This window comes from Suillus subalutaceus (assembly GCF_016647625.1).
Source record: "Suillus subalutaceus strain FC151 chromosome Unknown DFJ58scaffold_123, whole genome shotgun sequence".
Lineage (NCBI taxonomy): Eukaryota > Fungi > Basidiomycota > Agaricomycetes > Boletales > Suillaceae > Suillus > Suillus subalutaceus.
The window spans coordinates 114,076-135,443 of record NW_024540372.1 but is presented as its reverse complement, the minus strand read 5'-3'; the positions used below and the strand labels follow the sequence as shown (position 1 = coordinate 135,443).

Genomic DNA, 21,368 nt, shown 5'->3' with positions numbered 1-21,368 from the left:
AAGACCGGTTTCCCCTGTACACATATCTCACCCTTCTACCTTACCGCCGAATCCATACACTCATCCACGTTACCTCTGTCTGATCGACTGTTAGTGTTGGCTGTTACCGTGACAGCCTCACACTTTTTTTAACGTTCAGCTGAGCAAATAAATTCGTCTCTGTCACCACTTCTACCGTTACCTAAACCTAACCGTCGGGTATTGACCGCATCCGGTCAGCCCGCCGCCTTTACCAACTTTCAAACTGCCTCCCCGCTGAAGGATCTTCAACTCAGCTGAGGGTGCAGCTGATATAATTGTTGAAGGGAGGAAAATATGAGTGCGATATGTTCGTCCCTTAGGGGAAGCGGAGAAAGCAAATATCCACTGGTCAACTCTAGGGGGAATGCGCAAAGCGCAGTGATAAGGCGAAAAGCGCGGGAACAAAGGCGCTATAGGCGCGCGAAGCGCGGGAAAGTCAGCGCGTCGAAAAGCGGAACTGGGTGAAAGCGGTATGCGAGCGATAGTGAGATGTTAAGACAGTGTACTGAGATGCTGATAAGACAACTGATGCGGATATGGCCACTAGAGCTAACTGCTACTAGGGCTTGCGATGATTTATTCAAAACATAATAAAAACTCGGAGATGGTGACTGTCTATGATGATGGTGGTCCGTGGTAATGTGTGTTGTGTAAAGTAAAAAATGTGTCATGAAAAATGTGTACCAAGTGAAAATAAACATGGTACGATGTTGAAATAAATGATAAATGGAGAAATGCATACCTGGGAACTTGGTTGGACGTGGGAAAACACAGTGGGAAGTCAGGCGCTCTATAGCGCTTAGGCGCGGGAAAATTCGCCTAAAGCGCGCGCAAGTCGCGCAAGTGTCGCCTAAGTCGCGCGCGTTGCGCGAACGTCGCGTTTATCACGCAAGTGTCGTGTTACATGCATGATACTGTAGACTCGACCTATGTTGCAATATGTGCCATTGTGAGGCTACCCAGGATCGAGTCTCTACACCGCTGCTCTCGTATTCCCGTACCCTTGCCTTCTATAACGACAAGAAGTCGTTCCAAGCTCGGGAAGACGATTACCGACACACCTCCTGTACACAACCAAACACCATCGCCTGAGCGGGTGTTGTCACCGTTCATTCCACATTCTCCGGAGAGCCCGAGTGTTCTCGTGCCGAACACAGCGCATACACGCACTAACTCGGAATCGAGCGACTCCGATTATACCCCTATCACTTCCATCATGTCATCGACCAAAACTGCACATTGTGAACAGTCTTCTGCTAGCAAGCCTCCTCTTCTCACCGCCGGAGAAATAACGCCTGATGCCTTATGGTCGTGGGAGATGGGGTGCATCCAGTTTTTTATGCACAAGGACGTCCCCGAAGACGAAATGGTTCGAAAGGTTGCGTGGGGATTACAAGAACCACGCATCCAGGACTGGTATATGACGAACCAAGACGAAATTGACCTGATGACATTCAAGGAGTATATGGCAGAAGTACGCGAAATTTGGCTCCCCATTGGCTGGGCAGATACCATCAGGAGAAAGATGCTAGCCTCGACGCAAGGACAACGCGCCTTTAGCGAGTGGGCTATAGACGTACAGAGTCAAAACACGCTACTTAGAGGGACACCTTCTCACCTCGCGGACGTCAACATTCTCTACCACCTTGAGTCTCACATGAACATTGACCTTGCCGCTGACTACCACGCAGAGAACATCGTTGAGGAAGACCTACGCAAATGGATCGCAAAGGTTCGAATCCTCGATGACAGGCGTCTACGCTATCTCGTGAGGCAGAAAGAAGCAGTAGAGAGTGCACTACGTACGGAACGCGCTTGTTCGGCTCCCGATAAGAAGTCAAATGCTAACACACGCAACAACGCCAAGGGCAATACTACCCAGGCGAAGGACAGCAATGCGAAGACGTTCACGCGACTCCCTAGTCTTACTGATACAGAACGCCAGCTGTTGAGGGACAACGATGGCTGCTTCAAATGTCGCAAGCCTTTCGCAGGACATACGTCGACCAGTTGTCCGATGGGATTCCCTGATGGCGCAGTCCTACAAGACACTTACAGCAGGTGCCGTCTTGGCCAAGAAAACGAAAAAGAAGGACGTTGTGGCTGCGGTAGATGTCAATGAAGATGCTGAAACGGTCGCAGTGGTGATGCCGTCCGCAGTATTGGGGAATGGTACTGACTCGGGCGAAGAGTGCAGTGGCCCCGCTACAAACCCCTCACCTTCGTTGGGACTGTCTCGTTGACGGGCCTGCCGTTGCTTTTCCTATAAACGTTTCTGCTCTTATTGACCATGGCTCTTCTTTAGTTCTGATTGGTGAAGAACTCGTCAACAAACTCGGATTACGCCGGCGTCAACTATCAAAACTGTTACCTGTCTCTCTCGCATTGTCTAAAGACAAAGAATCCTTTCTTCTCTCACAATACATCAAGTTAGCATGTACCTCGCTCGACCAAGTTTACACATCTCAAACTGTACGGGCGATCATCGCACCGAATCTTTGTACTCCATTGTTACTTGGAGGTCCTTTTCTCCAACATAATCGAATTGTCATAGACCATGAGCTACATACATGCTGTTGCTAAAGACACTAATTACGATCTCTTGCAGCCCAAGAACGACACGCCACCATCACCTCATATCTCGCCGTCTGGTCCACAACTCTTCTGGATGAAGAGAGATGTCGTCAACGAGCTCAAGTCCGTTTTGCCGGAATTGAAAGAGATCATCAACAGTGAGTGCGAACCAGTGAACGGTATAGACGTCATCGGGGCTGTGCAGTCACGCATAGACGATTTGTTGTACCAAGAGCAACTTAGAGCCTTGGACGATAAGTATAAAAAGGTTTTCAAGATCATTTTCCTACAGATATCCCGCACAACGACACGATGCCAACAGACGTGTTGTTTCGGGTAAACCTGAAGGATGCTAATAAAATAGTTCAACTCCGCTCTTACGATTGTCCCAAGAAATACCGCGCAGCCTGGAAGACGTTATTGGACTCCCATGTGGACAGCGGGCGTCCTGCGGTCACTTGGACAGCAAGTGGTCCTCGCCGTCCTTCATCATTCCGAAGCCAGACCCAACTGTATTGCCGCGATGGGTAAATGATTTTCGTAAACTGAACATTAACACCGTCGCAGATAATCACCCGCTGCCACGCATCGACGAGATACTCAAAGACTGCGCTAAGGGAAAGTTTTTTGGAAAGATTGACATGACTAATGCATTTTTTCAGATGCGGGTTCATCCAGACGATATGAAGTATCTAGCTATACACACACCTTGGGGTAAGTATGAATGGACCATTATGCCGATGGGGGTGCGGAATGCACCCGCAGTACACCAACGACGCATGACAGCAGCCTTGCGTCATTTGATAGGGAAGATCTGTCACGTGTACCTCGAACGACATCATTATCTGGTCCCAGACAATCGAGGAGCACGAGAAGAACGTGCAACAAGTACTCGAAGCGTTGAGAACGGCACATCTATATTGTTCCACGAAGAAAATGTCACTCTTCAACACCGAAATCGACTTCCTGGGTCATCACATCTCCGGAAGAGGTATCGAGGCTGACAGTTCCAAGATAGCTCGAATTTTGGACTGGCCACGACCTCGAAAAGTGACGCATGTTCAGTCATTCCTAGGAATCGTACGCTATCTTGCAGAACATCTACCTGATGTTGCAAGACATACGCGAATTCTTACGGCATTGACAACGAAAGCAGCCGAGTTGAAATTTCCTGCATGGACGTCGGAACATGAGGCTGCTTTCAATGCCATAAAAGAACTTGTTGTAAGTCCCAGATGCCTAACGACAATTGACCATGACGATCCAGGTGACAATAAAATATTCTTGACGTGCGACGTGTCAGACTACGCCACGGGCGCCTTGCTGTCCTGGGGCCCAACACGCGAGTCGGCTAGGCCAGTCGCCTTCGACTCTACGCAACTTCGTGCAGCAGAACTTAACTACCCCATGCACGAGAAGGAGCTGCTTGCCATCATCAGAGCGTTAAAGAAGTGGCGCTTGGAACTTTTGGGTGCGCACATTGACGTTTATACTGATCACCGCACCCTAGAAAACTTTCAAAACCAACGAGACCTGTCGAGGCGACAAGCACGATGGATCTGAATACATGTCCCAATACGACATCACCATTCACTATATCAAGGGTGAGGAGAACGAGGCTGCAGATGCTCTGACGGAAGGACTCTGATATGGTAACTGATACATGCGCAGCCTTGCTAACAATTCAAGGAGATACTGCGCTGCAAGGACGCATCCTGCAAGGTTACAAGGAAGACTCGTGGTGTCAAAAGCTGGACGGTCTCCTCGGCTCCTTACCGGGGCTTCGAAAGGACATGAACGGCTTGTTCCACATTGCAGATCACCTGGTGATTCCGCGTGTTGACAATCTTCGTGAGCATTTGTTTCATGCCGCTCATGACGCTGCTGGCCATTTTGGTGCAGACAAATCGTATGCGTTGCTACGTGGTGTAGAGACTCGCATTTCTGCAGGCACATTACGAATTCTGATGACTGGCCTTTACTGCACAACTTGCACCATCATCCACTATGACTTCCACCATCATGCGCACCACTTCCCGCAAAACGCGCCATAGGCGCGACACTTTCCCGCACAATGCGCAGTATTCCCGCGTGCGCGCCTTGCGCGCTTTCTCGCGCTTAAGCGCACTATGTCGCACAGCATCCAGGAGCATCCATCCATTGTCCAACCAGTCCCTCAGTATGTCCCTTTTCGTTATCTGACCATATTTAGCATATTACACTTCCCATTTCGTTATGCACCCTTACTTTACATCACCTTACCTCATTTACATACTTAGAGCGCTCCCTATTCGGCTCCGAGCCCTGGGAGAGCGCTTAGGTAGAACTTACATACACTCATGTTCATTTTACACCCCAACTAGACCACCTTAGTTTCTACCACTCAGTATCTATCACCAGTTAGTTCCATGCAATGCATGCGTCCATCATCGTTTTGAGGCCCTAGCATCAGTCTATAGCTAGTGGCACCTTCAGTATCCGTCTAGATCCGCGCTTTTCCTCTTATCAGTCTCAGTATCCGTCTTCTACACTTGTGCACTGCTTGCACTACCTTCCCGCACTTCGCGCACTTTCACATTCCGCTTTCCCGTGCGCGCCTTCAGCGCATTTCTCGCGCTTTCATCACCGCCATTCACCAGGGTTGTTTAGCATCATTCCGTGGATCCTTGCTTTCCTTGCTTCCCCTTTAGGGTCGAACGTTCTTGCATTCTGCGAGTATAGCAGCTAGGCAGAGCTGAGACTCACTTATACTGGCTGAGCACTTTTCTTATATGTGCCTGCCAGGTTGTGATACCCACAGCGGGTCATACTACTGGCCGAACATGAGACAGGATCTGATTGAATCATACATCCCGTCGTGCACGGAGTGCATGAGAAACAAGTCGAAGACAACAGCGACAGCAGGTCCCTTACACCCATTGCCTATTCCTGGAGACGCGCGGAGACTCTGTTGCAATCGATTTCATTGGTCCTCTACCTGATGACAATGGGTACAACATGTTAATATCGATGACAGATCGTTTGAACACGGACGTACGGCTGGTGCCATGCAAGGACACCATCACCGCCGAGCACTTCGCGACACTGTTCTTCGATCATTGGTACTGTGAAAACGGATTACCTACGGAGATCATATCCGACCGCGATAAGATTTTCCTGTCTAAATTCTGGCGCTCATTACACAAGCTGACTGGTATTAAGATGAAAATGTCATCAGCGTACCATCCTGAGACAGATGGTGCTAGTGAACAGTACCAACAAAACCGTCAATCAGTGTCTGCAGCTACTACGTCGATCGGAACCATAAGGGTTGGGTTCGTGCTCTTCCCCAGGTGCGTTTTCACATCATGAATACAGTGAATGCGAGCACTGGCTTTTCCCCATTCCAGCTACACCTGGGACGACAACCTCGCATGTTACCACCTCTGGTGGACGACAGTGTTCCTCGTGCTAGCGGGTCTGAAGAAGAGCGGGCTACGTTGTTGCTATCGCAACTCAAATACGACGTCATGGAAGCTCAAGATAACCTCCTCGCTGCAAAAGCCGCTCAAGCAACTCAAGTTAACAAGAGCCGTGCGCCCACGATCGTTTTTCAACCTGGAGACCGCGTGTTACTCGCAACCAAGCACCGCCGACGGGAGTATATCCAGAAGGGCGATAAACGCGTTGCAAAATTCATGCCACGTTACGATGGTCCCTACAGGGTGCTCGACGCTCATCCCGAGACATCCACGTACACCCTAGACTTACCAAATTCCCCCAACATCTTTCCGACATTCCACATCAGCCAACTGCAGTGCGTATTACGAAAACGACGCAAGCTTGTTTCCTACGCGCGAACTTCCTCGTCCAGGACCTGTCGTAACCGCAGATGGTCAGTTGGAAAACTTCATCGAGAAGATCGTCGACGAACGTAAAGTGGGTCGAGGAAAGAAGTATTTGGTCCGCTGGGTTGGCTTTGGCGAAGAAGACGACGAATGGCTACCTCGGCGCGACTTAGAAGACTGCGAGGCGTTGGACACTTGGGAGAAAGAGAGGTCAAAAGGATAGTGGGGAAGGGTGTAAGCATACTGCTTACTACACGTCATGAGCGACGTCATTTGTCTGTGCGACGTCATGATTGGACACTGCGTGTTGTTTGTTTCTTATTTGTTCTCTTACATATATAAGACCGGTTTCCCCTGTACACATATCTCACCCTTCTACCTTACCGCCGAATCCATACGCTCATCCACGTTACCTCTGTCTGATCGACTGTTAGTGTTGGCTGTTACCGTGACAGCCTCACAAGTAGACACCAGCCTTTATAGTCTGTCTTCCAAAGAAGCTGCGTTCTTCAAGGCCCAAATCGGTATCGACGACGACGAAGACTTGAAGAGGCATATCCTGGAGGTGCAGGCGAAAGCATACAAGGTGGATTACTTGCAGAGGACCTCCTCAGTATAAGTTGTATAGCCCTCTGCCGCTGAAAGCTTGCACCATATCCTTGGATTCGTGGTTTTATCTTTATTCTGTACGTTAACAGTAAATCTATGTATCGACAGATAACAAGGGAACCGTGCTCAGCGTGAACATTTCGAGTAACCCTGTGTATGAACACATCCTCAAGCTTGGTCGCGAGCGCCCCGATGCCGTGTTACTCGACATTGGCTGTAGGTTAAATCATCATCGACTGTTTTGAATAATCTTGACTCCTCTTCAGTCGGCATTGACGCCAGAAAGGCCGCAGCGGACGGTTTTCCTGCAAAAAACATTATTGCCTCGGATATCCACAATGTTAATCCGTTTCGTCTATGAAGCATTCTAGTTAATTATGTGCATGCGCAGATATGCTTGAGCTAAGCCATGAGCTTTTCAAGACGACACCAGCTTCTTATCCCGCATGCCAAATTCCCGGAGATGTCCTCGATCCAGAATTTCTCTCCGTAGCTGCGCCGTTGGACGACGTCTCTCCGGCGCCAGCTACTGATTTTTCCTCGCTGAAATCCCTCAATCCCCTTCGAGGCCGCATTAGTGCAATAAATGTTACTAGGTTCTTCCATCTCTTCCCTGAAGACAAACAATTGCACCTTGCCAGAACTCTCGTGGGTCTATTGTCTGCGCAGCCAGGCTCTGCTATTTGCGGTCATCAGGTTGGAAAAGCCGAAAAAGGCATTTCAATTGTCCTTGTCCATGTAATGGGCTCCGAGCATCGCACGTTGGCTCATTCTCCCGAAAGTTGGAGGTCTATGTGGAGAGGTGTTCGAGAAGGGCACTGTAAAGGTAGAAGCGGAGTTAGTGGATTTTCGCTTCACGGGAAGACACTCACCAAGATGAGGTGGTCAGTGATGAGGTTATAGATACGTTGATTTGAGGGAGTGCTCTAATTGATGAGAGAGAACTTCTGTATTTACATACTGCAATAAACAAAGGAAACTGTCAAGACGCGTTGCACCGTATAGATTCGAAACCTCCCGACAAATGATTTCCCCTCTTATCGCACCTTGACATTCACTCGTGGATGGTTTTAGTCAAGTGGTTGGTAGAATTGGTTTGAAACCTACTGACAACATTTTTTCGGTGTATAGATCCTCAGAGTACTAGGCCCAGTCATTGCGCCGATGTCCATGAAAAGGAATTCACTTCTATGACAACAGTGCCTAATGTAGTAGGGAATGTTAAGTTCGTAAACCATTAATATTATTGCTGGTATACGTACAGATACGCATAAGTATCCGCGCTTACACGATGAGATTCTGAAATTCTCTCAGTATGGGATCGTCGTGTCACCTATAACATCGTAGGCCATATATAACAACAGATTAGGATTATATTTCCTACACCGGGAGAATATCAGGGACAAAGCAAGTCAATCCTAAGGTCTGCTGGCAATGCAGATGTCATCTATTTGAAAGAGTATTTCGCCAGGTTCTTGCACAGGATACATATAAAAGCAAGCTGTCTTTCTATCGTCCCCTTCAGAATTATTTTGGGAAGCCCAAATCACATCTCACAAAGAATGCGTCTCTCCTTCATCCTCGCTGTTATTGCTGCTTTCAAGTTGACCGTGTCTATGCCTGTCGCTGACAGTAAATGTCCCATCACTGGCATGTGCGACCCGTGGGCAGAAGGCTCATGCTGCCGTGGCTATACATGCATGGGCGACATGTGAGTATGAATAGTTTTAATCTAACCCCGTGACTCACCGGCATGGTAGGCTGGGAGGATACTACTGTCATAGTAACGCTGAGCCACCGAATGACGTGTAAGGCTGGGTATGAGTTCGAAGGGGATCGCGAACAGATCGACGTAGTTGCGAAAAGTATAGCCGATGATGACGACACAAGACGTTTAGAGGCGGAGACTTTCGTTGCAGTGTTTGGACGTGCTTGGAAGCGGGAATCAGCGCATGGAATTCTGCTGCCAGTGGTAGCGGTACGAGTGTACATGGGCTGTATATATACGTTTTCGAAAGGTTGACTAGGCCAGAATGAGCATGAGGAGCATATGGTGAAGGTGGAGATGAACGGTCAAGGCAAGGGGACCGTGTAGTCTGAGACTCTGAGCACAAGGTAAGATAATGAAAGAAAACGGAAGGGAATGTATCCGCGTGACTCGGATGCAAAGAGTTGCTTCAGCGAGTCACGTGGACGTTTTTGAAGCGTCAGTTGGTGCGTAAAGGACATACAATTCTTACAGACGGTGAGTCGTATTTATGCTTTCGCATTTGGGTAGTGTGGTTGACGACACGGCACGTACTAGCCAGTAGCTCACTGCTGAGTGCTCGGTTGTCACGGTGAACCCTGCCAGAGCATTCAAGTTGACTTGTTAAATTTGAGTAACACTTGACTGCATAAAATATGACTGACATACATACAACGCATTGTTGTTCGTCTCGTTATAAGCTTGTAGAATATAAGTTATCATCATCAGCGCACAGCTGCAGTGTTTTATTAAGATATTGATATATCTGAGCCTTACGGTAATCTGGAACGTCAGTCTATAGTGACGATGAACGGGATCAATATACAAAATAGTCAAGAAGAAAAGAAGAAGTATGCTGTGGTTGACGGTTTGGTTTCCAGCGAAGTTCCGTCATCCATTTCTTAGCCTCGCGGATATGAGAGACTGCGCAACAGTCACATAATTTAAGGGTTAGCATGCTCCAAGCAACATTGTCTCTTGATCAACGAGTGTCAGTTGCAAGATTCATGATGATTTGGCAGAGGAAGCGCACCGTCATATGATATCTGGGACTGCTGCCATCCACGTTGTAAAAGAAACATCTGTGTAGGTACCACACTGAGAAGCACGGCTCGACATCCAGAAGCCCCTGTGCATTCGCGTGACTAAGATGGCTTGCATAATGACCTGGTAGCTGCTGCCGAATAAATGACCATCGCCTCCAAATCAAGAGTAGACAAACTCTGCCGCCACGTGTGCAAATGGAAACCGCTGGATGGTTAAGTGCGATTAATATTAATTACGAGGAGGTGTAGGTTGTGCTTTGACCGGGTGGTTTAAGTACGCACATAAAAATTCTGCGCAATTGAAATGTACGCTCAAAGCGACAGTAGGTGCACATGATCAACGTTCAACTCGGATGTGCTTTGGCGACAGCAGGTCTGGAATCTAGGTGGTGTGTGAAATGGCGCACAAACCAATGACGTCCAAGCGCGAAATTGAAGCTTGCACAAGCGACGTTGGTCCCTCAATTCAAGTGACTGACGAAGCATAACTATATCGTTATAAAAAGGCGTTACTGAGCTATAATCTCAGAAGCCCACCCTACTCACGTGAGAGTATGAAACACGCCGGTTTCGGTGCAATCTTGAATCTATATGACAATGAGCGGACTCGGCCAACACAGGGTGTGGACTTGCAGCCTAGTGGAGACCAAGACCATCCACCTGCATCTGAAGCGGTTGTTATACTGTGGCCCAATCGGAAAGGCATTGTCCACATGTCATCGAAGAAGTGGTGCATTCCACACTCACAAAGTAAAAATCCACAAGGGCTTGGGTATTAAACAGGTCATCGATGGATTCAAACCTCATACTCTCCCATCCTTGCTCAATATGTTGTCTAATTTCTTGGTGAGCCCGCTGTCTGAATCCTTGGTAAGCACGCTGTCTTAAATCTAGCGAACTACGACTCACCGAGTCCCATGGGCTTGGGTAAAAACAGGTTATCTCTGGACTCGAACCTGACACTCTCTCATCCGTGCTCGATACGTCGTCTGAATCCTCAGGTGAGCATACTATCTCAAACCTAATGAACTGTGACTTACTGGGTCCCATAGGTATCTCCTGAAGTCGGAATAGTCCCACCTAAACTCTATGACGTCGAAGTTGTCCAGTTTTGGCGAGGCGAGGAAGAGCCGCTACGGCCCTATCCCCTCCACTGGGCGATCTACGTCGAAACAAGTCCCTGGCATAGGGAACACCTATCAGCTTGTAGGAAACCGAAAAAACTACGCCATCGACATCAGACTCAGCCAGCCTCTCGAAAACTCGGAGGACTTGCGTGGAAGTTATTCCGTTGGAAGCGTGAGCTGGGCGGAGCTCGCCGAAATGGAGACAATCCTCCTAAGAGTTGACATCATACACGATGTTCCCTGGTGGAACGGCCAAGATTGGGTGGATGACGCTCTCAGGTATCTCAAGTGTTGGGGTTTTTCTGGCATCATCGAGGAAACGAAGTTGGCGTGGCTACAAGACAAGATGTGTTGGCTTCTGGAAGGTTGTGACGGGATTCAGAACGCGGTGGAATTTGTCGGTGACTCGGGAGATCTGGCGTGCGTCCTATCCAACCAACGTAATACGAAAGCGCACCGAAACCTCTGGAAAGTACATCGCCGATATCCAAGCACTGATTGATGAGGCGACGGAGTGGCTTGCCGCGACTCGGGCTGAGAGGAGTTGAAAGAAATTGGGGTCTAGACATAGTTTCGCATTCTGCATTTTCAATTTTATATCATCCATAGTATCATCAGTGATTGAGAATCATATCGCCAATATTGAGGGTGGAAGTAGCGAAACCTTTAAGTCATCAGCATTTTTTTTCGGCTTGTATATATAGGGTTGAAACCGTACTGTGCATTGTGATATTCAGATGCCCCACTGGTGAAGTTGAGGAGGTGCATCCCGTTCGCATGAACGATCACCTGTGACTGTCTGGTTCAAGTTTGCGAGATCGCTTGCAGGTATTTTGGCTTCCTTGCCACAATAGTAGCCTAAGCCGTGAGTCGGGTGATGTACCCATTGTCACACAAAAAGCAAGAAAACGAGAAGTTGTTTGGCTGAGCAAGAGTGACCCAAACAGTCATCACAGATTCCATGGGTATACTACACCACACTTATTCTTTTAAAATTCGCAACAGCTCTCCGAGCATTCCAGGACCTTCCTTTTTTCTGTCCTAAATATTGCAATCACCCGGGATAGACTTAAATTCGACTATCTCGGGTCTTGTTTGTGGTATTCATCTACTGTCTGCACGCCTCCTGATGCCAATCTACTCAGGCTGCCACAGCAACGTATGCATGGATGCTTTCTTCTCCCTCTTCCCCGCAGCCTTTTCCTCCGAGACACCAGATTTTGGTGGCCATGTCAATGCATGTCACCATGGTCTTCCAACTGTCTTCGGCTTGAATTCCCAACGCAGTGTTCCCTCGTCTACTGTGTTCCTGGTGGTACGGAGACAATAGCCTCACTGTTGTACCACCTCCCACCACACCACCTTCCCCTTGCCCTTCTCACCATCTACCTTTTCCTCAGCCCATACTTTCGCATCCCCCACAGCAATCCGCATACCAGCCCAACATGCATCCACAAGCCCCGCACCACCCGCCATACCCATAACAAGACTCGCAGCATAATAAAAATTCGCGTTCCCACGGCCCTCACTCACCCAGAGTACGTGTTGAAGCGGGAGGAGGAGCGCAGCGTGTAGGTGGAGGAGTATGGTGATGATGGGGTGTCGGAAGTCTGGAAGAGTGCGAGCGAAGTGAGTGCGAGATAGGGTAGGGTTGTAGGAGGGAAGGATACTTACAAGCCATGTACTTCAGGGAATATGGATATCATGCTTAGGAACAAGCCTGGGTCTGCAAGACTTAAGTACGCTTTGAACGTCCCCAGGACGCCCACAAGGAGGAACGCGGCATAGAGGGGATCATGTCTACAGGTAAGGTGTGTCAGAACCCATAAAAACTAGCACTTATATTATCAAAAATCCCGTACTGAAATTTTATGCAGATAGGAAATATGTATATGACAAGGTGAACCTAACTATGTGGTTAGATGACATGCGTGCACGAGGACAACGAGAACGCACGGAGAAGACCATGAGGAAGAATGGTCTGAAATGGTCGAACATCTCGGTGAAGAAGTACCACCAAAGACCGGGGTTAGGCGTGAGATCTGGTAGCGTGAGGCTGGGATGCTGTGTTTATGGACCATCTGTCAGGAATTGGAAATCGACTTACCTTGCGCCCCATGATGCCCTGACCCAATTCCAGTTTCCGCCCGTAATGATGCATGCTGCGCCTACAAGGACGAGCCAGTATAGTGTGAACTCGCCAAAGAGGAACGGTATACGCTTGAGGCTACCATGGAAAGGACGCGGGGAAGCGAGGTTAGACACAGGAGAGGAGAGGAGGACCATAAGAATTGGGAGAAGTAGAAGGATAGACGAGGGGGTGAGGTGAACTGCGAATGCGATAGCAAGGAGAGCAGAAGATACTTTTCCTGTAATTGAGGAATGCGAGTGAGCCAACTTGGACGGAGGCGTTGGGACGTACCTTGAGATGCAAACATGAGAGCAAGAAGGGTAAAGGTATTTTCGAATGTGGATGTCGATAACGCAAGTGAAGGAAGTAGGAGGTAGGGATTCAACAAATAGCTGCGCGGTGCGTTAGGTGTGCATTCGAAGTATGCTGATGGAACGTACGTACACGCTTACGATGAGGTTTTCTACATTGGACTTTGTACCCTTTTGAAATGATAAACCCTGGCGCGCGCGCCATATGCAGAGAAGTGCCCATGCTCCTATTCCATCAGACACAGCCCATACAACTGGAAGTGGAGGTACTATGGTTGAAAACAAGGAGAGTAGGAGAGGCGACTATGGCGCAGATGGTCACCCAATGATATTTGGTCTACTGGAGTGACATACATGGTGAAAAGTCCCTCCCATGTATGGGTCAATATTGTTATCGAGGAGCCAGAGACCTTCGTTCACTGGTATTGACATGTATTAGCAATAGAATGACTTAGTTATAGCAATGCTTTGGAACATACAGTGAAGGTATGAGGTCAATGGAGAGCTAAGTTGATGGTCATGTTTGAGAAGATTTCGACCTGGAAGAGGTAGAACTGCGAGCAGAAAGCGAAGACATACCAGCACCAAAAACGTTGGTGATATGTTCATCACGTTTTGGTCACTTGCAGGAGAGTTTGTTCGCAATCGCACATGTCATAAGTGAAAGCTTAGTAAGGTTCACTAAGGCCACTGATCTTGAAACCTTATTTGGCCTGTGTCCTCCCTGGCTACTTTTCGTGCGCTGGATTCCCCCACATCTGCATAATCAATTTCACACGCATCGCGGATGAAATTAATCCTATACTGTCCTTTCTTGGATAGGCCTCAATGTTTATTTATCGCCTGATACTCAGGTCCAGGATGCTCCCTCGGAAGGTATGTACATTATCTTTTGCTCATAAATGTCATCATCTAATTAGCCCGTAGAGTCCCTTGGAGCCCTTGTCGGTTTATGGTTGTTATTCGTTAATAACACAAAGAAGAAAATCCAAATTCTTTCTAAACAAAGTACCAGTTGCACAACATCTTAAAAGATCTTGAACCCGAACGATGTTCTAACTTGAACATCGTTCGGATTCATGATCTTTTAAGATGCAGATGGATCAGGTAGTATGTAGTAGGGAAATCTCAATGTCCTGTCGTCGAACCTCATTCACCCCCGCGAGTTTGGGAACGGACTCGGACTACCCCCGTTCTGTCTTGTAAGTTGTTACTCGTGGTTTCTGTGCCAAATTACAATGCATCACAGATCTATAACAACATAAAGAGAAGTTCGAGACGCGGACGTGTATACAACAGTGTTGATCCAGTAGACTTCCACTTGAAGAAAAGGATGCAGAAATCGCCTCTGCCGCTTTTCAGGGAGGCACTATGATCACGTCTTCAGTGCATACCACGATGTCGAGAACGCGTGTACTAGAAGCAGAGGCACGGACTGACTTGAACGGGAACCATATGACGGGAGGATTAATCATCCGATGAGCAAGCCAACTGTCCTGCTGATAACACTAGTACTCAAAGGTTTTAGCCAGGGTAATTTCCGTGTACCGCTAATTCCAGCTATTCCCTTGCTCTGGCACGCACTAATCACCATGTCAGCAATTGACTATGGATATCACTTCCATCGCTTGAGCTTCAGCTTCAGGAGTGGCGTGTAGCATGCCTGCCGTTAGTACTTACTTCAGTACGCTTCAGCTCTTGATCTTGCGCTGGCACACCTTCGTAGTTCAGGGACTGATAAGAATACGATCCAATTAATGGCGTACCGCAAGTCATTTGTGATTTATCTGCTCTATTGTACATCACTTCATACCCGAAGGACTTAGCATATTCAAGGTCATTTTCTGAATCCCGCCGGCCCGCTGGGGAGACACTAGTACCAGTGAGGGTTAGTCGCCTTGAAAAGGATACAGAATATTTGCTGCGGCTGCACAAATTACATTCCATTACGATGGACGGTACTGTTATACACGATAACTCTACGACGTTGTTGGCCGACGTAGCATTTCAGACCGCATCAATACCAACAATAGATACCAGCCTTTACAGTTTGTCTTCCGAAGAATCTACGTTCTTCAAGGCGCAAATCGGTATCGATAACGACGAAGACTTGAAGGGACATATCCTGGATGTGCAGGCGAAAGCATACAAGGTGAGTTACTCGCAGAGGACCTCACCATAAGTTGAATAACCCCCTGCCGTCGAAAGATTGCACCATATCCTTGTATCCACGGATTTGTCTTTCTTCGGTACGCAGTGAAGCTGTACTAAATCTATGCAGTCGGCCCATAATAAGGGAACCGTGTCCAGCCTCAACATATCGAGTTACTCTGTGTATGAACATATCCTCAAGCTTGGTCGCGAGCGCCCCGATGCCGTGTTACTCGACCTTGGCTGTTGTTGTACGTCAAATCATGATCTACTTTGTTGGTTGAGTTTGACTCCATTTTAGTCGGTGTTGATGCCAGAAAGGCTGCGGCGGATGGTTTTCCTGCTAAAAATGTCATTGCTTCAGATATCAGCAACGGTAATTCATTCCGTCCGGATCATTCTTGCTAACGACTCGGATGCTGTGCATATACAGAATTCCTCGAGCTTAGCCACGAACTTTTCAGAACGACACCAACTTCTTACCCGGGATGCCTTCTTCCCGGAGATGTCTTCGATCCAGAATTTCTCTCCATAGCTGCACGGCCGAACGACGTTTCTTCAGGCCCCGGCTATTGATCTGTCCTCGTTGAAATCCCTCAATCCCCTTCATGGCCGCATAAGCGCGATCAGTGCTACAAGGCTATTCCATCTCTTCACTGAGGACAAACAAGTGCATCTTGCCAGGGCTCTCGCAGGTCTGTTATCTGCGCAGCCAGGCTCCGTTATTTGCGGTTATCAGATCGGAACTCTCGAAAAAGGCATGGTAACTGCCAATATATCGGGTTCTGAGCATCGGTTATTCGCCCATTCTCCCAAAACTTGGTCATCTTTGTGGGATGGAGAGGTATTCGAGAAGGGAAGTGTCAAGGTAGAAACGGAGTTAGTGGAAGTTGCGATTCGCGAGGTGCAACTCCTCATGATGGAGTGGTCAGTGGTGAGATTGTAGGCACAAACATTGCAGTCTATTTGAGGAAGTGCATGTACAACAATGCTAGAGGAGATTGTCGATAATCTTGTCATAGCTCAGTAAGTACTTTTGAAGTTCGCGCAACTGCTAAGAACAAAGTCCTGCACAGGCTTACTTAAGCGTTGCCAAAAGCGGACGGGGCGCAAGGCTATTCAATTCATCGTTCAATCTTCGCCGCGCTCAAAGAATTTGATTTCGCACTGTCGCCTTCATTATTGCAGAATGCATAATATCTCGATTAGAAAATATCTCCAATCACCTCATTCCTATCGTCCAAGTTGTCCACATCCATGATTCTCATTCGACGTCAATGGCGTCTTGGACTTCAAGTGGAATTTACTGACGTCGACTGTCAATGATCGAAACTTTTTATCGAGTTCATTTCTCGTCCGTTAGTACTCAAGATACTCTCTCGGAAGATGTCTTTTTCGGTCAGAAGTGCTTTCATGAACCATTACCCAAGACCTGCCCGTAGTCCCGTGAAGCTCTATTGATTCATGAGACCGTCACTCATGAGTCAAACATAATATGAAGAACCAAACTCAGATCCTTGAATGAAGATCTGAAACAAAGTTGTTGTAAGACATTATCCAGGGATCTGGATCTCCCTCGGGGGGCCCATCCAAGATGCAGGTGGATCAAGTAGTAGGGAAACCTCAATACCCTGTCATCGCACCTCATTAACCCACGTAGTAGGTTCGGGCACACAGATTACCCCCGTCTCTCTTGTAACTCATAGCCTCTGACAAAGTGATCCAATACACCCGGGCCATGAGAGATCCACTACACCATAAACAGATGCTTTCCAGTGGCCGAGATGTGTATCCAAAACGTTAATCTGTGACGCATACTGGCTTTCGCTTATCCACCTGACAAACAAGGCTGTAGATACCACCTCTGCTTTTTAGTGAAGCACTAACAATATCGGTGTCTTGGGCGCATACCGTGATGTCGAGGACGAATGGCACTAGCATAGCTTGACCTGATCCAGACGACCATCGATGCCATCTTGATGGATGAACCGGTACGGTGAGCAAACCAACTATCCTGCCGATAGCACTAGTGCTTAAACGTTTTAGTCAAGGCAACTTCACCATGACTAGTTCTTTGTTCTGGCGTGCGTTCACCACCAGGGGTGGTGCTTAACATTACCTCGTGTGACTTATCTCTTGATCCTGCATTAGATGTTATGAATGGGTAGTGTCGTTCACGCTCCCATTTTCACATCACATTTGGGCTACCACTGCCACAAGAGATGACCAGATGCTCGCGCATATCTCGTTACATAATTATGTTGCGTTCGACAAAGCCCGCGGGAGTCGGGGATGCTAGCATCGCATAGCTTCACTAGTTGAAACGGTGAACAATGCAGCAACCGACTTGGCAACGAACATGTTATTGGTGTCTGTAGGCGCCTTAGGGGAGAGTCGTTCACATTGAAAAGGACGTGGAATGCTGCCTCAGGACAAATTACACCCCACTCCCTCAAGATGGAAGCTCCTATGCACGAGGACTCCATAATAACGCTGGGCGACGTAACAGTTCACACCGCGTCGGTCCCAACGGTAGACACCTGTCTCTACAACCTGTCTCCCGCACAAGCTGCATTCTTCAAGACACAAACCGGCATTGATAATGATGAAGACTTAAAAAGGCATATCCTGGAAGTTCAGGCGAAAGCATACAAGGTGAATCATTCCCAGAGGATTTCGTAATAAGTCTAATGACCATCTGCCACTGTCAGGTTGCACCATATCCTTGTATTTATGGATTTGGCTTCCTTCGGTACATTTTCAGTAGATCTGGACATCGCATGGAAATTGAACATTAATATTCCTCAGGTTAAACTTATCAAATTTTCCTGTGTATGAACAAATCCTCCAGCTTGGTCGCGAGCGCCCCGATGCGGTGTTACTCGACATCGGTTGTTGCTGTACGTTAAATCATTATGTACTGTCTTGAATAATCTTTTGACTCCATTTTAGTCGGTGTTGACGCCAGAAGGCTGCGGCGGATGGGTTTCCTGCCAAAAACATCATTGCCTCGGATATCGTCAACGGTAATATAATATTCCTGTGAATAATCATTCTCGCTAACGATGTGTATGTACAGAGTTTCTTCAACTAAGCCACGAACTTTTCAAAACGACACCAGCTTCTTACCCCGGATGTCTCCTTCCCGGAGATGCCTTCGATCCGGAATTTCTCTCTATAGCTGCGCCGTCGGACGACGTCTCTCCGGTGCCAGCTATTGATCTGTCCTCACTGAAATCCCTCAACCCCCTTCATGGTCGCATTAGTGCAATAAACGCTATTGCATTCTTCCACCTCTTCAACGAGGATAAACAATTGCATGTTGCCAGGGCTCTCGCGGGCCTTTTATCTGCTCAGTCAGGCTCCGTAATTTGCGGCTTTGACACCGGATCTCGCGAGAAGGGCATTGTAACTGCCAATGTATCAGGCGTCGAGTATCGGACGTTTTCTCATTCTCCCGAGACTTGGTCATCTTTGTGGGATGGAGAGGTTTTCGAGAAGGGGACTGTCAAGGTAGAAACAGAGTTTGTGGAAATTCTGATTCCCGGTATCCGACACTTGATGATGAGGTGGTCAGTGACGAGATTGTAGATAGGTATAACAACGATCTCCGACCGCGAAGGACAATAATTTTTAAAAAATAAAAAAAAGTATAACAACGGGACGCATCCGAGGTGCAAGAAACAATACTCGCCTCGACCTCTGTAACCCTTGCGTCTCCTGCCGAACCTGATCGCACAAGAAGCTGACATCAGGTGTCTATGAAATAGCACTCCTAACACTTGAAATCGAGTGGTGATATAATTGACCAAGGGACATCACATACAAAGAATTTGAAACATTGATCTCAGTCAGAAATCTCAATTATATCCTCATCGACCACCGCCCGCGTCCGTGTTGGAACATTCTCTTTTCCATCATCCGAGTCGTCCACATACATGCTATCATCCGATTCAACGTCAATGACATTTTCCCCCAAGGTGGACGGAACATGTTGACGTCGAGCGGAAGCAGGATCCGGTGCCCCACGCTGGGTCGAGTTTGCGGGCTGGCGTTGTGCCGATGCAGGACCGATTCGAGAACGTGATGTCGTTGTGCTAACGGTTGGAACTGCGGACGGTCGGGACGAGCCAGATGCCATCTGCTGAGCAGTTGTCATCCCTTGCATACCTTGATAGCGTGGACCTGTCGCCTGCGAAGCATTCATTTGACGCATGTCTCGTATATCAGAACCTAAACCTCTCGTGCTCGGTGGCTTAGAAACAGTCGCTAATGCTTCTGCCTCTATTTATCCGCTTGCGCAAGGAGTTCGTCATCAATGTCTAGGTCCATCAAATCTAAATCGTAATCTGATGGTGGGGACGGGGGACGGGATGGTGACGCAGGTTTTGTGGATGGAGCATTTCGCTTTGAGGGCAGTTTGGAGATGGGCTTTGGAGGCGAGATAGGCGCTGATCCGGACTCGGTTATTAAAGCCTCGAATTCCTCGTCATCCAAGCTCCACATGGTATCCCGTGGTGCGGGGGAGAGGATCCGAGCCCTTGCCAGGGGGGCAGAGGGGTTATCTTGTGGATTAGACTTGCCCGAGGTCGATGACGAAGGGATTGAGGAGGACAGCGTAGAGGACGTAGAAAAGTATGGCGAGGTGGTCGACGCAATATTATCTGGAGCAGAGGGAGGCTTAAGCGAAGATGTTGGTTTAGAGGATGAGACAAGGGTAGACGAGGTGGAAGCAGGGATAGAGCTCGACTTCGAGGCTGCTCGTGCTGAGCTTAGTTTCGGCGCTGCAGTAGATGAGGGTTTCGATCGAACTACCGGAGGTGCAGCATTGATCGATGTTGAACCTTCGGGTGGATTACCAACAGACAGTCTGTTAGCAACAGGATGAGATGGAACTCTGGGAAGAGGGGGCGCCTGTGGCGGAGCCTCTGCTTCACCAGGTGGTTGTGGATTGTGTTCTGGGTCGGCTTGTCTAAGGGGTATTGATTAGCTTGATGATTATTTAAATGGATTGAACTCACCCAAGCCTCCGTCTCAAGCTGCGCAGAAATATTTCATCTTGCATTACCTCATGGTCCTCTGTTTGATGTCCTTTCAGCTCAATCGTCTGTGGTTCAAGGAAGATAATGCCTCTGCGAATCTGTACGTCTTTCAAGAGGATCTAACAGCCGGACTCTATCAAAAATAACACAAAGCGACTGACCAATACGCACCTTGTACCCCAGCGGAGTGACGCCAAGTTCAAGCTGTGGTATAGAACGATATTCCACAGCCTCGACAGTTGTAAAACCATCGCTTAACTCAAGACGCAGCATGCCTCTCGGAAACTTCGGGACTGGTCCCTCGTCCTCCTCTGCATCCTCTTCATCCTCCCTAACAAGGCCAGCCAAGTCTGCTCGATCCACACGATTTTGCCTAACGTTCATCAAGCTAAACGCACTAATACCAATGTCGCTGATAGCACGAATCTCTACGAGACATGGAAGGCCTGTAAGACGAGCCTTTTTGATGGTATGGATATTTTGTGGGAGGCCAGTGTTCGGCAGGGTGGAGTCTGCGAGGCTGGACTGAAAAAATTGAGAAGTTACATGGGAACTAAACTGTGGAAAGTCAGTTGGAGAGAGGGAGTAGGAGGACGCGATCCATGAGCAACAGTCACGAAGCCAAACCTGCGGGTGAATAAATATCATAAATGCAAACCATTAATTAAAATTTACTGGATCTAAAGCTGGACGTGGATACTGGTCGTTGACCCATTTAACGATGTTTGCAGGTGCAGCGGGTTCAGCCATCGAAGTTAATTTAAAAGCTCAGGCTTGACACA

At 48.1% G+C, this 21,368-nt stretch overlaps 8 protein-coding genes across 8 annotated transcripts; 6 read left to right on the top strand and 2 right to left on the bottom strand.

The window, feature by feature from the left end:
* Nucleotides 1-1,267: 1,267 nt before the first annotated feature.
* Nucleotides 1,268-2,056, top strand: DFJ58DRAFT_610860 (uncharacterized protein; the record flags this gene model as incomplete). The annotated part of the gene is made up of 1 exon (XM_041380878.1): nt 1,268-2,056. A coding segment is annotated over one exon (789 nt), but the record flags the coding sequence as incomplete, so codon positions are not given.
* A 4,655-nt stretch (nt 2,057-6,711) lies between these two features.
* DFJ58DRAFT_666422 (uncharacterized protein) lies at nt 6,712-7,934 on the top strand (the record flags this gene model as incomplete). Its single annotated transcript, XM_041382562.1, has 5 exons — nt 6,712-7,008; nt 7,068-7,108; nt 7,162-7,247; nt 7,298-7,384; nt 7,423-7,934. 5 exons carry the CDS (start codon nt 6,712-6,714, stop codon nt 7,932-7,934), a joined length of 1,023 nt encoding a protein of 340 aa, XP_041239614.1.
* A 427-nt stretch (nt 7,935-8,361) lies between these two features.
* On the top strand, nt 8,362-9,157 carry DFJ58DRAFT_807949 (uncharacterized protein; the record flags this gene model as incomplete). The annotated part of the gene is made up of 2 exons (XM_041391272.1): nt 8,362-8,721; nt 8,781-9,157. Coding segments are annotated over exons 1-2 (355 nt in total), but the record flags the coding sequence as incomplete, so codon positions are not given.
* A 1,258-nt stretch (nt 9,158-10,415) lies between these two features.
* DFJ58DRAFT_844944 (uncharacterized protein) lies at nt 10,416-11,746 on the top strand (the record flags this gene model as incomplete). Its single annotated transcript, XM_041393114.1, has 5 exons — nt 10,416-10,670; nt 10,700-10,825; nt 10,877-11,000; nt 11,035-11,371; nt 11,689-11,746. 5 exons carry the CDS (start codon nt 10,416-10,418, stop codon nt 11,744-11,746), a joined length of 900 nt encoding a protein of 299 aa, XP_041239612.1.
* A 535-nt stretch (nt 11,747-12,281) lies between these two features.
* Nucleotides 12,282-14,084, bottom strand: DFJ58DRAFT_807931 (GPI transamidase subunit PIG-U-domain-containing protein; the record flags this gene model as incomplete). The annotated part of the gene is made up of 9 exons (XM_041391271.1): nt 13,873-14,084; nt 13,748-13,812; nt 13,527-13,696; nt 13,374-13,474; nt 13,059-13,320; nt 12,908-13,007; nt 12,814-12,857; nt 12,687-12,751; nt 12,282-12,561 (listed from the first exon to the last, which is right to left on the bottom strand). Exons 1-9 carry the CDS (start codon nt 14,000-14,002, stop codon nt 12,284-12,286), a joined length of 1,215 nt encoding a protein of 404 aa, XP_041239611.1. The 5' UTR covers nt 14,003-14,084.
* Nucleotides 14,085-15,344: 1,260 nt separating this feature from the next.
* Nucleotides 15,345-16,490, top strand: DFJ58DRAFT_718135 (uncharacterized protein; the record flags this gene model as incomplete). The annotated part of the gene is made up of 6 exons (XM_041384437.1): nt 15,345-15,545; nt 15,602-15,642; nt 15,704-15,795; nt 15,846-15,920; nt 15,978-16,051; nt 16,107-16,490. The coding sequence occupies 6 exons, from the start codon at nt 15,345-15,347 to the stop codon at nt 16,488-16,490; spliced, it is 867 nt and encodes a 288-aa protein (XP_041239610.1).
* A 1,511-nt stretch (nt 16,491-18,001) lies between these two features.
* On the top strand, nt 18,002-19,146 carry DFJ58DRAFT_807911 (uncharacterized protein; the record flags this gene model as incomplete). The annotated part of the gene is made up of 5 exons (XM_041391269.1): nt 18,002-18,199; nt 18,256-18,296; nt 18,353-18,461; nt 18,513-18,570; nt 18,624-19,146. 5 exons carry the CDS (start codon nt 18,002-18,004, stop codon nt 19,133-19,135), a joined length of 918 nt encoding a protein of 305 aa, XP_041239609.1. The 3' UTR covers nt 19,136-19,146.
* Nucleotides 19,147-20,658: 1,512 nt separating this feature from the next.
* DFJ58DRAFT_666386 (uncharacterized protein) lies at nt 20,659-21,336 on the bottom strand (the record flags this gene model as incomplete). The annotated part of the gene is made up of 2 exons (XM_041382558.1): nt 20,659-21,213; nt 21,262-21,336. The coding sequence occupies 2 exons, from the start codon at nt 21,334-21,336 to the stop codon at nt 20,659-20,661; spliced, it is 630 nt and encodes a 209-aa protein (XP_041239608.1).
* Nucleotides 21,337-21,368: the final 32 nt, after the last annotated feature.